Genomic DNA, 18,242 nt, shown 5'->3' on the forward strand with positions numbered 1-18,242 from the left:
AGATACCAGGATGAGGGACATATATATGATTTGTAAGACGGACACTGGCATTATAAGACAGACCCCCATTTAACATAAAATTATTTTTTTCTCTTTTTCTTCACCAAATTTGGGGGTGCGTCTTATAAAGCGAAAAATACGGTATATATACATACATACATACACGTGTCACTGACATCTATATATCTGTGTATATCTATTCTAACCTGTCACACTGATTTTACTGTACGTGGGACATGAATTGCAGGCTTTTCCAAGGAGATTGGTGTGTTAAAAAAAAAAAAAAAAATCAGACACCACTTGCATGGTCAGAGCGCTGTGCAAGTTTTTTCTCGCACTCATTTACTTCTATTTGCGGAATGCGATCTAATTTCTGATTACAATCGCAGCGTGCTGCGAGTTTTTTCCAGTCTGATCGTGATCAGAGCTGGAAAAAAAAACGCAGATGAACACACGATATGGTTTGATTGGATCGAAGGCAATTCGATTTTTTTATGGGACTGAATTCGTCCGATTTCATCGCAAGTGGGAATGAGCCCATTATTGAAGATGCATCTATTACATATGTATTGGAATGAATATTCACATATTATTCATAATGCCTTATTGTACATGCATCTATCACATATATTAGGACTGAAATAATGTTCTTATTCTCTGTGATATCTCGTTACTTACTATCCATGTGGCTTGGTTTTTAGCCTTATTATTGGATAAAACCTGGTACTTATGGTGTCTCTGAATGGTTTTAATTGTCATAGTACTGGTCTGTGGATTTCTATGCAAATAAAGTTGGACTTTAACCTAGCATTCTATGTCGCAGTCAATGCATAGACAGCAAATAATTAGATTTTTTTCAAAATTTTTCATATCACAATGTAAAAATATTTCAATTTTCACACTGGCCAATACGCCCATTAGGCTCATACATCCTGTTATTTTTAACAATGATATCGAACTAAGAAGCAAGAGAATGCTCTAACCCTATTGAATTATACAGAAGCTTTTTGTGCAGGGAGACAGAGGAGGTGAACTGTGACCATCACTTAACACAGGATTTCCATTTTTATTTTTTAAAATACATTATGGACATTTTGAAAAATAAAAAATAATTTTGTAAAGTTATTACTTTTTTAATGTATGTAAACTACATGTACTTTTCTGAAGACCCCTTCCCTTTAACACACAGTTTTGATGTGGCAATCAAGGCTGTGGAGTCGGTAAGCCAAATCTCAAACTCCTCAATATCCCTGACTGAACAGAATCATCTCAATGACAAGCAGAAATCCTTAAGGTACCTTCACACTGAACAACTTAACAACGATATCGCTAGCGATCCGTGACGTTGCAGCGTCCTGGACAGCGATATCGTTGTGTTTGACAAGCAGCAGCGATCAGGATCCTGCTGTGACATCGTTGGTCGGAGCTAGAACGCCAGCACCTTATTTCGTTGCTGGATCACCCGCTGACATCGCTGAATCGGTGTGTGTGACGCCGATTCAGCGATGTCTTCACTGGTCTTCACTGGCAACCAGGGTAAACATCGGGTTACTAAGCGCAGGGCCGCGCTTAGTAACCCGATATTTACCCTGGTTACCAGTGTAAATGTAAAAAAAAAAAACACTACATACTTACATTCCGGTGTCTGTCGTGTCCCCCGGCGTTCTGCTTCCCTGCACTGTGTCAGCGCCGGCTGGCCGTAAAGCAGGGCACAGCGGTGACGTCACCGCTCTGCTTTATGGCCGGCGCTTACAGTGCAGGGAAGCAGAACGCCGGGGGACCCGACAGACACCGGAATGTAAGTATGTAGTGTTTTTTTTTTTTTACATTTACACTGGTAACCAGGGTAAACATCGGGTTACTAAGCGCAGCCCTGCGCTTAGTAACCCGATGTTTACCCTGGTTACCCGGGGACTTCGGCATCGTTGGTCGCTGGAGAGCTGTCTGACAGCTCTCCAGCGACCACACAGCGATGCTGCAGCGATCGGCATCGTTGTCTAGATGGCTGCAGCGTCGCTAAATGTGACGGTACCTTTAGATCAGGAACAGAACAGACATTTATAGGACATTTCATAACTTTCCCAAACTCTTATGAAAACATTTACAACACATCCTGCACTGAGCCAATTTATTATATATTTTAGGAGTTGGAGTGAGCCCATTTTATACCGGCTCCACAGCCTTGGTGGCAAAACAGGAAAAAAGGACACATCAATAAAAATACCAGTATGTGTTTATAAGTTATATATAGTTACACTAAGGGCACATTTAGAAGATAAACTGTGTGTATGTATGATTTTTTGTGTTAACAACCCCTTTAAGAATTACATACACAGGTGCATTACAATTTCAAACACTGGACTGATTCTGGTCCTTGCAAATAAATTATACCGTTTTGACTTCGAGCAATGATACAGTAATTTACAACTCTTTAATATAACAAACCTGGTGCTTTCCGGTGTTGAAGTAATGGAAAATATTACTTTATAGTTATGAAAATAAGTAGTTAAAGGAGCTATACCTTGTGTAGCCATGGAATAGGGGGATATCTTATTCATATCCACTGGAATCTTCCTGCGGACGAGGCTCAGCAATGCCCCATCTGTTTGGGTATAAATCTAGAATGTACATATCTGCGCCATTCATTCTACATGGGACTGCAGGAAATAGCCGAGAGAAGCAAACCCTTTAAGGTGGGATGTGAGCGAATGCTGATTCTTAATAGTCATGTTATGTTACCAGGTGAATTATGATCAGAGAAATATCAATGTCTCCAGTGTGGTTTTTAAAATAAGACATTTGCTAAAGTGATATAGTATAAACTATTTGTACTGTATTTTTATTGTAAATGCGTCTTGACCACTTCCATTTTTGTGCCACATGATGGAAATTTGGGAGGATAAGAGGAACAAATTCTTCAAGTATAAAAGAGGTCTGGTAATGGAAAGAAAAGTCTTGTAATCGTTTTCCCAGACAGAACTGGGTGAGGTGACAGCAGGATCATCTGCCACTCTGCTTCCAATTTAAGACTTTAATAATAAAATAATGTTCATAGTGTAGAAGGGATCCCGGAAATGTTACCCGCCATGGATGGCAGATGGAATGCACGCTCTGTGGGAAGATTCAGCCAACAGAGGCCAGGATGACATCAGCTGGGGTCTCATCGCTGCTTCTAACCGTTACCTGCATGGTGACTCCATCAGCCAGTGCCAGTCTGGACCGAACCAAAATATCATGGCCGCCTCTATATACCCCTAAAGATGGATGAGGAAAAAAAGCATTGTATGGATTCCGAGTGAAATGTAATATAACTAAAACCTTTACATTAGTCATTCAAATAATTGTGATAGTCAACCATTTTTTAGGACAATGATCAGGACAAGAAAAAAAAAAAAAAACATCATTACAACTCGTTAATGGTAAAAGAGGAAATACTTAAAGGGATATTCTCATCTCCAAGATCCTATCCCAATATGTAGTAGGTGTACTAATATTATTATTATCAAATACCTCCAGTTAGAAATGTAGTATAGTTTTTCTGATTTGCTATGTCTTTCCTCATGTGCAGGCATTGCAACACCTTATGTCTCCATCGTTACAACCACTGATATAGTGACAGTTAGCTAGTTGCTAGAGGTTGTAACCATGGGTACCTAAGGTCATGCAATGCCTGCACATGAGGAAAGATACATAGTGAATCAGAAAAACTACTACATTTCCAATTGGAGGTATTTGCTAATACAGGGATTTTGGCCATAAAATCCTTTTCTCTGAGCCACTCAATGGGGGACACAAGACCATGGGTGTATGCTGCTGCCACTAGGAGGCTGATACAAAGGGAATATAGAAAAATTAGCTCCTCCTCTGCAGTATACACCTACCACTGGCTCTAGCCCGAACCACTTCAGTGACAAAGCAGTAGGAGGTCATAAACATCAAATAAAGATACAACACGTCAACAAAAGAACAAGCAAAAGAAGTCAGGTAACAGGATGGGTGCTGTGTCCCCCATGAGTGGCTCGGAGAAAAGGATTTTATAGTGAGTACACAAAAATACCGGTTTCTCTTTCGCCTCATTGGGGGGGGGGGGCAAAGGACCGTGGGATGTCCTAAAGTACTCCCTGGGTGGGTAGCAACATAACAGATCAAACCCAACATACCAACTGACAAGAGGTGCGCTACTGCCACCCACAGAATCTGTCTGCCCAGGCCCACATCTGCGGAGGCCTGAGTGTGGATACTATAGTGTTTCGAGAATGTGTGCAGACCGGACCAAGATGCAGCCTTGCAGACCTGTTCCGCCGACACCTGGCGCTGAGTGGCCCAGATGAAAATTCCATTTTGTATCCGGAGGACACCAGGTCCCAGACCCCTTCATCGAGAACGATAGGCGATGGCCTACTTTGCTGGTGTTGACCGGATAATCTATCGTGGACTTTGAGGCGGGTAATCCCTTCCTGTGACTCTTAGGAAGCACAAAAAAGGCGTCCGACTTATGGAAGGACGCCGTCGGCGAGAAGCACCTTCTGAGAGCCTTCACCCCATCCAGAGTGTGAAGAGCCCTCAATATGATGTACCTGTGCCAGGCAAAACAAGGGCACAACAATGTCCTTGTTAAGGTGGAAAGAAGAGACCACTTTGGGCAAAACGGAGGGAGACGGCCTGAGAACCACCTAAGTCCTGGTGCAAAATTAGGTAAGGGGCTCGACAGGACGGGGCGTTTAACTCAGAGACCCTCCTGATTGACGCCACCTCGACAAGAAAAACGACTTTCCAAGAAAAGGTCAGCGAGACGTCCTGCAACGGTTCGAAATGAGTCTCCTGAAGAACACCCAGGACCAGGTTAAGGTCCCAGACATCAACAGCATAGGGGGGGGACCACATGAGAGACCCCCTGAATCAAAGTCCTCATTTGCAGATTAGAAGCAATCCTGCCTGGAACAAAACCGGTAAGGCCGAAATCTGACCTTTGAGGGAGCTAAGCGCTGTTTAAGATTCAGGCCGGTCTGGAGGAACTCCAAAATGGTAGGATTGGAGAAGACGAGAGGAGTACGTCCACGGCCTCTGCACCGTGCGAAAAAGGTTTTCCAGGTGTGGTGACAGATGCATACTGACGCATGCTTACCTACACTAATCATAGTAGAAACCACCTGTTGGAAGAACCCAGCCTGGGTTAGGACACAGGATTCAATGGCTAAGCCATTAAACACAGGGTCCCTGAGTTCTGGTGGCAAATCGGGCCCTAGGAGAGCAGATGTGGTCGATCCTGCAATCGCCAGGGGACGTCGGCGACGAACTGCACCAACTTCGCATACCATGCCTGGCGTGGCCAATCCGGAGCGAGTAGGATCCCTGGGACCCCTTCCGCCATGATCTTCCTGATGACCCACAGAAGTAACGGAAGTCGAAACTGATGCCACAGAAGAACCTGTGCATCCGCTGCAATGGATTCTGGATCTAGAGACCGAGCTATGCACTCTGGTACCTTGGCGTATAAACTTGAAGCCATCAGATCATCGTCCGTGTCCCTCAGCAATCACAGATCCGCTGGAAGACCTCCGGATGAAGTAAATACTCTCCCGAGGCGACAGCTGAGGAAGTCTGTCGCCTAGTTTCCCACGTCTGGGATGTGAACTGCTGGGTTGACCGAATGCTGATCAGCGCCCCTGGGCAGTGTGGTGACGAAAGACCGCTCCCCAGCCGAGAAGACTGGTGCCGGTATTTACCACCAGCCATTGAACCGGGAGAAGGGATTTCCCCGGGTGGAGGGAAGATCTGAACCTCCACCCCCTGAACACCTGCTTGACATGCGGGGACAAGCGGCCCAGCCGGTCAAGAGGATATGAAGAAAAGCATCCTGAATGTTGATGGATACTAGAAACTCCCCCTTCCCCTTCGAGGTGATGACCGAGTGGAAGGACTCCATCCTGAAGTGCTGGATCTTGACAAACTTGTCTAGAAGTTTCAGGTCCAGGATAGGACATACCGTTCCGACTTTCTTTGGAACCACAAATAGGTTTGAGTAGAACTTCTCGAACCTCTCGAATTCTGGAACCGGAATAATGACCCTGTGGTGGCATAGCGAATCGAAGACTCGGTAAAAGGATTGTGCCCGCGCCTCTGTTTTGAGGGGGGAAGAGCCTTTCCGGAAGACGAGAAGAAAATTCTATTCTGTATCCGGAGGACACCAGGTCCCTGACCCATTTGTCGAGAACGACAGAAAGCCAGGCCTGACGAAACCAAAGTAGTACTTGTTTGTGTCGACCAGAAAATGCCACGAGTCATTGGGCCCTAGAGCTGGCTGTTTAATGGCTCTTTCACGACTGGTTGGGTCTATACGAAACCCGGGGGCCCCTGTCCCTATGCGGAGAACGTCCCGATCCGGAAGAGGCTGTTGTAGTGGACCAGCCCGGATTTCTGCCAAAGGACCGGATACGAGTCTGTTGCTGACACCGAAATGGTCGCATGTTTTTTTGCTGGGGAAGGAATCTACTTTTCCCACCTGTGGCATCAGAGATAAGCTGATCCAGTTTCCCTCCAAATAAACGACCGCTCTGGTAAGGCAGACATTAAGGACCTTATAGAAGAAAAGTCCACTCACCATTACCTGAGCCACAATGCTCGTCTAATGGAGATGTCGTGTGCAGCTGCAATAGCAGCCCCGTTAGCTGCTTCCAGGGAAGCGTACACCAAATAATCCCCGGCTAGGGAGATCTGGTTTGCTAGGTCCACTGCCTCCAGGGAAAGGTCACTATCCTGAATGGTTCTGGACAGAGTCAGCCCAAGAGACCATAGCCTTAGCTACCCACGTTGCGGCAAAAGAGGCAGAGAGAGCCGCATCTGACGCTCCAAAAAACCGAACGGGCCAGATTTTCTAATTGATGGTCCGTGGGATCTTTAATGGAAGAACCATTTGGCCAGGATGGGAGGGATATATATATATGTGTATATGTGTGTGTGTGTGTGTGTGCGTGTATATGCATGCATGTATGTATGTATGTATAGTACAGACCAAAAGTTTGGACACACCTTCTCATTTAAAGATTTTTCTGTATTTTCATGATTATGAAAATTGTAAATTCACACTGAAGGCATCAAAACTATGAATTACAGTATTTTTCCGACTATAAGACGCACTTTTTCCCCCAAAAAATTGTGAGGAAAATGGGGGGTGCGTCTTCTAGTTGGAACGCAGGCTTACCGGCATTGTGGCGGCGACAGAGGTGCGGGGATGATGTGGCGCGGTGAGCGGTATGGCGTGAGCAGGGTCCCGTCCACATTTGAGGTGAATCCACGGCCCGGTATTGAAGGAGAGCAGCAGAGCTGGGTGAGTTACGGTTTTCCCAGTGGCGGCGGCCATCTTCCTGAGGCCGCGCGTGCGCAGATTGAGTTTTCTGCTTCCTGGGGCTTCAGGAAAATGGCCGCGGGAGGCCGTGCGTGCGCAGATGACAATCGCGGTGGCCATTTTCCTGAAGCCGAGTTCGCAGATTGAGATCTCGGCTTCAGGAAAATGGCCGCCGCGATCTCCATCTGTGCACGCGCGGCCTCCCGCGGCCATTTTCCTGAAGCCCTGGGAAGCAGAGTACTGAATCTGCGCACGTGCGGCCTCAGAAAGATGGCCGCCGCCACCGGGAAAACCGTAACTCACCCAACTCTGCTGCTCTCCTACAATACCGGGCCGCGGATTCACCTCAAATGTGGACGGGACCCTGCTCACGCCATACCGCTCACCGCGCCACATCATCCCCGCACCTCTGTCGCCGCCACAATGCCGGTAAGCCCGACGCCACCGGGAAAACCGTGACTCACCCAGCTCTGCTGCTCTCCTTCAATACTGCCGTGGCCTCACCTCAAATGTGGAAGGGACCCTGGCCGCCGCCACCTGAGGAAGTGACCGCACATCTTCCGCCGCCACAGCACTGCCGCAACCTCCCCATGGACACCAGGCCATGGAGTGGCCCCCGCACCTCAGCATCACCTCACCTCTGCCACCACCATGCCTCCTGTGACCCTGCTCTGCCACTGCCTGCCCTCAGGTAAGAGATCTTAAATTCGGACAATAAGACGGACCCCCATCTTATAAAAAATCTTTTTTCTGCAATTTTCACCCCAAATTTGGGGTGCGTCTTATAGTCCGAAAAATACAGTAACACATGTGGAATTATATATTTAACAAAAAAGCGTGAAACAACTGAAAATGTCTTATATTCTAGGTTCTTCAAAGTAGAATATATATATATATATATATATATATATATATATATATATATATATATATATATATATATATATATATACACACACACACACACACACACACACACATACATACATATACACACACATACATACATATATATACTAGAAGTTTCTAGCCAGCTAACGCTAAGCACGCTTATTGCTATCTAATTAATGTTGCTGATGATTAAATTAAAGTAAATAATGACACCATTCAATAGCGCTTGCGCAGGTGGTAAATTAACTTAAAATTAAGTTAATAACAATAGTGTGGTGATGTGTTGGGGGCGGGATTATGTGTGGTGATGTAGGGGGCGGGATTATGTGTGGTAATGTGGTGGGGCGGGATTATGTGTGGTAATGTGGTGGGGGGCAGGATTATCTGTGGTAATGTGGTGGGGGGCGGGATTATCTGTAGTAATGTGGGGGTGGGATTATCTGTGGTAATGTGGTGGGGGCGGGATTATGCGTAATAATGTGGTGGTGGGGCGGGATTGTGTGTGGTAATGTGGTGGGGGGCGGGATTGTGTGTGGTAATGTGGTGGGGGGCAGGATTATGTGGTGGGGGGCGGGACTATCTGTGGTAATGTGGTGGGGGCGGGATTATGTGTAGTAATGTGGTGGAGTGGCGGGATTATGTGTGGTGATGATGTGGGAGGGCAGGATTGTGTGTGGTAATGTGGTGGGGGGCGGGACTATCTGTGGTAATGTGGTGGGGGGCGGGATTATGTGTAGTGATGATGTGGGAGGGCAGGATTGTGTGTGGTAATGGGGTGGGGGATGGGATTATGTGTGATGTGTTGGGGGCGGGATTATGTGTGGTGATGTGGTGGGATTATGTGTGGTGATGAGGTAGGGGCGCGGGATTATGTGTGATAATGTGGTGGGGGGCGGGATTATCTGTGGTAATGTGGTGGGGGGCGGGATTATGTGTAGTAATGTGTGGAGTGGCGGGATTGTGTGTGATGATGAGGTGGGGGGGCGGGATTATGTGTGGTAATGGGGTGGGATTGTGTGTGGTGATGTGTTGGGGGGCGGGATTGTGTGGTAAAGGGGTGGGGGGCAGGATTATGTGTGGTGATATATTGGGGGGCGGGATTATCTGTAGTAATGTGGGGGTGGGATTATCTGTGGTAATGTGGTGGGGGCGGGATTATGCGTAATAATGTGGTGGTGGGGCGGGATTGTGTGTGGTAATGTGGTGGGGGGCGGGATTGTGTGTGGTAATGTGGTGGGGGGCAGGATTATGTGGTGGGGGGCGGGACTATCTGTGGTAATGTGGTGGGGGCGGGATTATGTGTAGTAATGTGGTGGAGTGGCGGGATTATGTGTGGTGATGATGTGGGAGGGCAGGATTGTGTGTGGTAATGTGGTGGGGGGCGGGACTATCTGTGGTAATGTGGTGGGGGGCGGGATTATGTGTAGTGATGATGTGGGAGGGCAGGATTGTGTGTGGTAATGGGGTGGGGGATGGGATTATGTGTGATGTGTTGGGGGCGGGATTATGTGTGGTGATGTGGTGGGATTATGTGTGGTGATGAGGTAGGGGCGCGGGATTATGTGTGATAATGTGGTGGGGGGCGGGATTATCTGTGGTAATGTGGTGGGGGGCGGGATTATGTGTAGTAATGTGTGGAGTGGCGGGATTGTGTGTGATGATGAGGTGGGGGGGCGGGATTATGTGTGGTAATGGGGTGGGATTGTGTGTGGTGATGTGTTGGGGGGCGGGATTGTGTGGTAAAGGGGTGGGGGGCAGGATTATGTGTGGTGATATATTGGGGGGCGGGATTATGTGTGGTGATGTGGCGGGATTGTGTGTGGTGATGAGGTGGGAGGGCGGGATTATGTGTGGTAATTGGGTGGGGGGCGGGATTGTGTGGTAAAGGGGTGGGGGGCAGGATTATGTGTGGTGATATGTTGGGAGGGCGGGATTATGTGTTGTAATGTGGTGGGGGGCAGGATTATGTGTGGTGATGTGTTGGGGGGCTGGATTGTGTGGTAAAGGGGTGGGGGGCAGGATTATGTGTGGTGATATGTTGGGGGGCGGGATTGTGTGGTGATGTGTTGGGGGCGGGATTATGTGTGGTGATGTGGTGGGGGGGCGGGATTGTGTGTGGTAATGTGGTGGGGGTGGGATTATCTGTAGTAATGTGGTGGGGGGGTGGGATTATGTGTTGTAATGTGGTGGGGGGCGGGATTGTGTGTGGTGATGTGGTGGGGGGGCGGGATTGTGTGTGGTGATGTGGTGGGGGGGCGGGATTATGTGTGGTGATGTGGTGGGGGGGCGGGATTGTGTGTGGTAATGGGGTGGGAATTGTGGGGGGGCGGGATTGTGTGTGGTGATGTGGTGCGGATTGTGTGTGGTAATGGGGTGGGGGGCAGGATTATGTGTGAAGTGGTGGGGGGCAGAGCTACTGTGCAGGGGGCGGGATTGGCGAGTAATCACGATGCTATAATATATATATATATATATATATATATATATACACACATACATACACACACACACACATATATATACATACATACACACACACACACATATATATATACATATATACACACACGCTACGATTCCAAAGTTTAGGGTCACCCACACAATTTTGTGTTTTCTTACCTTTATTGATCAAATGAGTTGTCAATGTCTGGCCTAGATTTTCAATTCATTTGGCAAGGTTCAAAGAAAGATCTTTATTTGAAATAATAATTTTCTCCTTCAAACTTTGCTTTCGTCAAGGAATACTCCCTTTGCAGCAATTACAGACCGTTGGCATTCTAGCAGCTAATTTGCTGAGGTAATCTGGAGAAATTTCACCCCATGCTTCCAGAAGCCCCTCCTACAAGTTGGTTTGGCTTGATGGGCACTTTTTGCATACCATACGGTCAAGCTGCTCCCACAACAGCTCAATGGGGTTGAGACCTGATGATTGCACTGGCCACTCGATTACAGACAGACCAGCTGCCTGCATCTTCCCTAAATAGTTCTTGCATAATTTGGAGGTGAGCTTTGGGTCATTGTCCTGTTGTAGGATGAAATTGACTCCAATCTAGTGCTGTCCACAGGGTATGGCATGGCGTTGCAAAATGAAGTGATAGCTTTCCTTATTCAAAATCCTTTTTACCTTGTACAAATCTCCCACTTTCCCAGCACCAAAGCATCCCCAGACCATGACATTACCTCCACGATGCTTGACAGATGGCGTCAAGCACTCTTCCAGCATCTTTTCAGGTGTTCTGCGTCTCACAAATGTTCTTCTGTGTGATCCAAACACCTCAAACTTGGATTCGGCTGTCCATAACACTTTTTTCCAATCTTCCTCTGTCCAATGTCTGTGTTCTTTTGCCCATATTAATCTTTTCCTTTAATTAGCCAGTCTCAGATATGGCTTTTTCTTTGCCTCTCTGCCCTGAAGGCCAGCATCCCGAAGTCACCTCTTCACTGTAGATGTTGACACTGGCGTTTTGCGTGTATTATTTAATTAAGCTGCCAGTTGAGAACCTGTGAAGCATCGATTTCTCAAACTACATACTCTAATGTACTTGTCTTGTTGCTCAGTTGTGCAGCGGGACCTCCCACTTCTCTACTTTGGTTAGAGCCTGTTTGTGCTCTCCTCTGAAGGGAGTAGTACAGACCATTGTAGGAAATCTTCAGTTTCTTGGCAATTTCTAGCATGGAATAGCCTTCATTTCTAAGAACAAGAATAACCTGTCGAGTTTCACATGAAAGTTCTTTTTGTCTGGCCATTTTGAGAGTTTAATGAAACCAACAAATGTAATGCTCCAGATTCTCAACTAGCTCAAAGGAAGGTCAGGTTTATAGGTTCTCTAATCAGCCAAACTGTTTTCAGCTGTGCTAACATACTTGCACAATGGTTTTCAAGGGTATTCTCACCATCCATTAGCCTTCTTACACAGTTAGCAAACACAAAGTACCATAAGATCACTGGAATGATGGTTGTTGGAAATGGGCCTCAATACACCTATGAAGATATTGCATTACAAACCAGACATTTGCAGCTAGAATGGTCATTTACCACATTAACAGTGTATTTCTGAACATTTAAATGTTAGCTTAATTGGAAAAAACAGTGCTTTTCTTCCAAAAATAAGGAAATTTCTACGTGACCCTAAACTTTGGAATGGTAGTGTTATATATCTATATATATATCTATCTATCTATATATCTATCTATCTATCTCTCTATATCTATCTATCTCTCTATCTATCTCTCTATCTATCTATCTATCTATCTATCTATATATATATATACACTCACTGGCCACTTTATTAGGTACATGTCCAACTTCTTGTTAACACTTAATTTCTAATCAGCCAATCACATGGCGGCAACTCAGTGCATTTAGGCATGTAGCCATGGTCAAGACAATCTCCTGCAGTTCAAACCGAGCATCAGTATGGGGAAGAAAGGTGATTTGAGTGCCTTTGAACGTGGCATGGTTGTTGGTGCCAGAAGGGCTGGTCTGAGTATTTCAGAAGCTGCTGATCTACTGGGATTTTCACGCACAACCATCTCTAGGGTTTACAGAGAATGGTCCGAAAAAGAAAAAAAATCCAGTGAGCGGCAGTTCTGTGGGCGGAAATGCCTTGTTGATGCCAGAGGAGAATGGGCAGACTGGTTCGAGCTGATAGAAAGGCAACAGTGACTCAAATCGCCACCCGTTACAACCAAGGTAGGCCTAAGAGCATCTCTGAACGCACAGTGCGTCGAACTTTGAGGCAGATGGGCTACAGCAGCAGAAGACCACACCGGGTACCACTCCTTTCAGCTAAGAACAGGAAACTGAGGCTACAATTTGTACAAGCTCATCGAAATTGGACAGTAGAAGATTGGAAAAACGTTGCTTGGTCTGATGAGTCTCGATTTCTGCTGCGACATTCGGATGGTAGGGTCAGAATTTGGCGTAAACAACATGAAAGCATGGATCCATCCTGCCTTGTATGGAGCATCTTTGGGATGTGCAGCCGACAAATCTGCGGCAACTGTGTGATGCCATCATGTCAATATGGACCAAAATCTCTGAGGAATGCTTCCAGCACCTTGTTGAATCTATGCCACGAAGAATTGAGGCAGTTCTGAAGGCAAAAGGGGGTCCAACCCGTTACTAGCATGGTGTACCTAATAAAGTGGCCGGTGAGTGTATATATATATATATATATATATATATATATATATATATATATATATATATATATATATATATATATATATATCTATATATCTATATCTATATAACTCTCTCTCTCTCTCTCTCTCTATATATATATATATATATATATCTATCTAGTACAGACCAAAAGCTTGGACACACCTTCCCATTTAAAGATTTTTCTGTATTTTCATGACTATGAAAATTGTACATTCACACTGAAGGCATCAAAACTATGAACTAACACATGTGGAATTATATACTCAACAAAAAAGTGTGAAACAACTGAAATTATGTCTTATATTCTAGGTTGCTTTGATGACCGCTTTGCACACTCTTGGCATTCTCTTCATGAGCTTCAAGAGGTAGTCACCGGGAATGGTCTCCAACAATCTTGAAGGCGTTCCCAGAAATGGTTAGCGCTTGTTGGCACTTTTGCCTTCACTCTGCGGTCCAGCTCACCCCAAACCATCTCGATTGGGTTCAGGTCTGGTGACTGTGGAGGCAAGGTCATCTGGCATAGCACCCCATCACTCTCCTTCTTGGTTAAATAGCCCTCACACAGCCTGGAGGTGTGTTTGGGGTCATTGTCCTGTTGAAAAATAAATGATGGTCCAACTAAACGCAAACCAGATGGAATAGCATGCCGCTGCAAGATGCTGTGGTAGCCATGCTGGTTCAGTATGCCTTCAATTTTGAATAAATCCCCAACAGTGTCACCAGCAAAGCACCCCCACACCATCACACCTCCTCCTCCATGCTTCACGGTGGGAACCAGGTAGAGTCCATCTGTTCACCTTTTCTGCGTCGCACAAAGACACGGTGGTTGGAACCAAAGATCTCAAATTTGGACTCATCAGACCAAAGCACAGATTTCCACTGGTCTAATGTCCATTCCTTGTGTTCTTTAGCCCAAACAAGACTCTTCTGCTTGTTGCCTGTCCTTAGCAGTGGTTTCCTAGCAGCTATTTTACCATGAAGGCCTGCTGCACAAAGTCTCCTCTTAACAGTTGTTGTAGAGATGTGTCTGCTGCTAGAACTCTGTGTGGCATTGACCTGGTCTCTAATGTTAGCTGCTGTTAACCTGCGATTTCTGAGGCTGATGACTCGGATAAACTTATCCTCAGAAGCAGAGGTGACTTGGTCTTCCTTTCCTGGGGCGGTCCTCATGTGAGCCAGTTTCTTTGTAGGGCTTGATAGCTTTTGCCACTGCACTTGGGGACACTTTCAAAGTTTTCCCAATTTTTCGGACTGACAAAGTAATGATGGCCACTCGTTTTTCTTTACTTAGAATTTGTATTATGGGAAGAAAAAAGCAGCTAACAGTCTATTCAGTAGGACTATCAGCTGTGTATCCACCAGACTTCTGCTCCACAGAGCTGATGGTCCCAATTTATAAGGCAAGAAATCCCACTTATTAAACCTGACAGGGCACACCTGTGAAGTGAAAACCATTCCCGGTGACTACCTCTTGAAGCTCATCAAGAGAATGCCAAGAGTGTGCACAGCAGTCATCAAAGCAAAAGGTGGCTACTTTGAAGAACCTAGAATATAAGACATATTTTTCGGTTGTTTCACACTTTTTTGTTAAGTATATAATTCCACATGTGTTAGTTCATAGTTCTGATGCCTTCAGTGTGAATTTACAATTTTCAGAGTCATGAAAATACAGAAAAACTTTAAATGAGAAGGTGTGTCCAAACTTTTGGTCTGTGCTGTATATATACTGTATATATATTACATATATACATAGAGAGAGCACCATCCTGATCTTACCCTGCCTGAGGCCCCGAGTGAGCGGTCCTCCGCAGGGGACTAGGCAGGCCGACAGAGCAGTGAGGCGGCCTGTTAGAAAGATCCAAAGTGACCGGTATAGGAGCTGCCACCATATGCGACCAGGCTGCAGGTGCAGAGCGCTGAATATGGCCGCTGAGGGTCCAGGAAGTCTCACCGTGTGTGGGACGCAGTAGGCGGTGACAGCGCTATTATCCCATTGATGCATCCGGCGAAGAAAGAGTGCCGCCAAGATTTGCAGGGGGAAGTCTCGCCGGGAACAAGACGTGCCAAGAGGAGGGTGGAGTTGGAGCTACTATCTCAAGAAAATAGGTGGAGCACTGCTGCGATGTCATGACAGGGGCCAGAGGGGGTGGAGTTTCTTTAGAATAGGCCCAAGAAGGGGCCTAAATTTATACATACCTGCCGGAACGCACCCAGGGGAGAGGGGAGGCCGTGGCCCAAGCGCTTCACCCACTGGTGTCGGAGCCCTCTGCCAGTGCCGCTGCATTCGCCACATCCCGGGCCCACACTTACCGATTGTGTGCGTCCCAGTCTGGAGACCGCCGAAGCGCAGGACCCAGACAGAAGCGCTCCTGCCTTCAGGTCAACTGCATTATGGAAGGTGCAGGGAGCCCTCAATCCATCATCCCTTTGACAGGGAGGTGGAGAGGGACCATCCGCCCTCCATTCATCGCTGCTGTTCAGTCAGGGCGATGCAGTGGGGGCCGCACGGACACCATAAGAGCCTCTGGACATCCTAGGGGTTGACTCCCTTAGGATGGAGCAGGGCTGTTGGTTGGCTCAGGAGAGGGTACATGGAGGTGACACTCCATGTTCTCATCCGTTGTTGATGTGGGGAGATCGGAACCCTGAATGAACCAGTCGCCCCTAAAGAAGCTCAGGCATACCTTTTAATGGTGCAGGAGGAGGTATGTGGAGGCAACACTCCACGTTCCCGCCTGTTGTTGGTTTGAGGAAATCGGAACCCTGAAGGGAACTGTTGCCCCTAAAGAAGCTCAGGCATGGCTTTAACGGTGCAGGGTTACGTGGAGGCGACACTCCACGTTCCCGCCTGTTGCGGATTTGGGGAGATCGGAACCCTGAAGGGATCTGTTGCTCCTGTAATCCATGGAAAAAATAGTAAAAGGTAAAAAATAGAATAAAAAATTGTGGTTTGAAGACTAGACCCATGTGCCTCCTACAGACACTAAGCATGAACTGGTTCTGGCTGGAGCCAGTGGTAGGTGTATACTGCAGAAGAGGAGCTAATTTTTCTATATTCACTTAGTGGCAGCCTCCTAGTGGCAGCAGCATACACCCACGGTCCTTTGTCCCCCAATGAGGCGAAGGAGAAATTATTATTACTACTACACCTACATATTAGGATAGGATCTTGGAGATGATAATATCCTTTTAACGTCCATTCATTTCTAATCTACCTGGAGAAATTAGAGATTCTCTGTGTAATACTACCTTTGGAATACGAGTCAATATGTGTGAGAGCCCAGTCATACAGAGATGTAGTGTACAAGGGTTTATAAATGAAAAATCAGGTCAGCAGTTAGGTAAGTAGAGCTCTGTCACAGCTCAGATGAGCCAATTCATTATCCAGTACCTGCCCTTATGGCTCATTCCAATGTCAGTTTTTGCATACAAGTGTTAGTTGCTTTTTCAAAGATAACAATTGTACCTAAAATAGTGATTGGGGCAGTTCACAATTCCTTGATTTTTCGAGGACCGAGCGGCCCATGGAAAGTCATGTAGACATGTCCTATATTGAAAATTGATGGGAAACAGCCCTTATGTGTAGACAGAATGTCAATCTCTGATTGCCTGTCAACTATTGGGATGATATCACCCATCTGATCCCTTGATACCCAGTTCAGACCTGGTTGTCTCTCTGTCTATCCTCCACCATGGACACTATTTTGGCTGGCCACTGCAAGTAGTCACACAAGTTTTCATTCTCTATACTGCTCTGAAAAATGTAATCTGCAGTGTGACTGGTCAGCAAAGACTGTTTTACATCAGGCTAATGTTAGATAATAATGACCCATCAGAAGCATAGTCGTAAATATTATCGTTATCAGGGAAACCATAACATGGGTTTTATCCTTCACCTATCAAAATAGCAGACAAAAACTTCTACATTATTCTGTAATAATTACTCTATGTTGCACTATATAGGCAGGTAATGAACATAATCGAATTCAGGCAGAATTTAGACCCAGCAATTTCAATCCATTTGGATTTGCTTCACATGAGTTGCATAAACTGTCCGTGATCATTTTACATATTGCATTGTAGGACACAATAATCTAGTAATCTGAAATCCACAACAAAGCGACTACCTAGAAGTATGCTCAATTTCTGCTCACCTGAGAGATAAAGCACATGAGAGTTCTTGTTCTCTGGCACCTTGTCAGATCGCTCACATGGTTGCATTCCCAGAAATTTTATGATATTTGTAACAGCATCTATGGTCACAAAAATGTTAAAAAAAAAAAAAAGTTAACAATATTGTTAACCCCTTCACCCCAAGCCTGTTTTCACCTTCATGACATGGCCAATTTTTTCAAGTTCTGACCAATGTTACTAACGGATCCCATTGATTTTGAGGATGTTTTTTCACAACAAATTGTACTTCATGATAGCAGTAAATTTTGTTCTTTATGACTCATGTTTATTTGTGTTAACATTGGAAAATTGGTGAAAATTTTGAAAATCTGACAATTTTCAAACTTTTAATTTTTATGACCTTAAACCAGAGAGCGAGTTATACTGGTATGCACGGTCCCCTCATCCCCATCCAGGTTTGAACTGCCCCCTCATCTCCAGCTTGATAGGCATTGCCCCCTCATCCCTCTCCTAGTAGGCATGGTCCCCCTCATCCCTATCCTGGTATGCAGGGCCCCCATCTCCGTCCTGGTATGCATGGCCCTCCTCATCACTATCCTTGTAGGCATGGTCCCCAATCCCTAGACTGGTATGCATAGCCCCCTCATCCCTAGCCTGATAGGGATGAGGGGGCCATGCCTATTCTAGTAGGCATGGTCTCCC

At 46.0% G+C, this 18,242-nt stretch overlaps 1 protein-coding gene across 1 annotated transcript in view; it reads right to left on the bottom strand.

Annotated features, from left to right (window-relative positions):
- Nucleotides 1-1,042: 1,042 nt before the first annotated feature.
- COPG2 (coat protein complex I subunit gamma 2) overlaps nt 1,043-18,242 on the bottom strand; it is a 72,549-nt gene continuing 55,349 nt past the window's right edge. Inside the window, exons 23-24 of the mRNA XM_077264440.1 lie at nt 17,561-17,659; nt 1,043-3,254 (exon numbers count right to left, since the gene is read on the bottom strand). Of these exons, the coding sequence (XP_077120555.1) occupies nt 3,124-3,254; nt 17,561-17,659 (230 nt within the window). The 3' untranslated portion in view covers nt 1,043-3,123. The remainder of the gene's footprint in view (nt 3,255-17,560; nt 17,660-18,242) is intronic.

The sequence above is a fragment of the Ranitomeya variabilis genome, chromosome 5 (genome assembly GCF_051348905.1).
Source record: "Ranitomeya variabilis isolate aRanVar5 chromosome 5, aRanVar5.hap1, whole genome shotgun sequence".
NCBI classification, from domain to species: Eukaryota; Metazoa; Chordata; class Amphibia; order Anura; family Dendrobatidae; genus Ranitomeya; species Ranitomeya variabilis.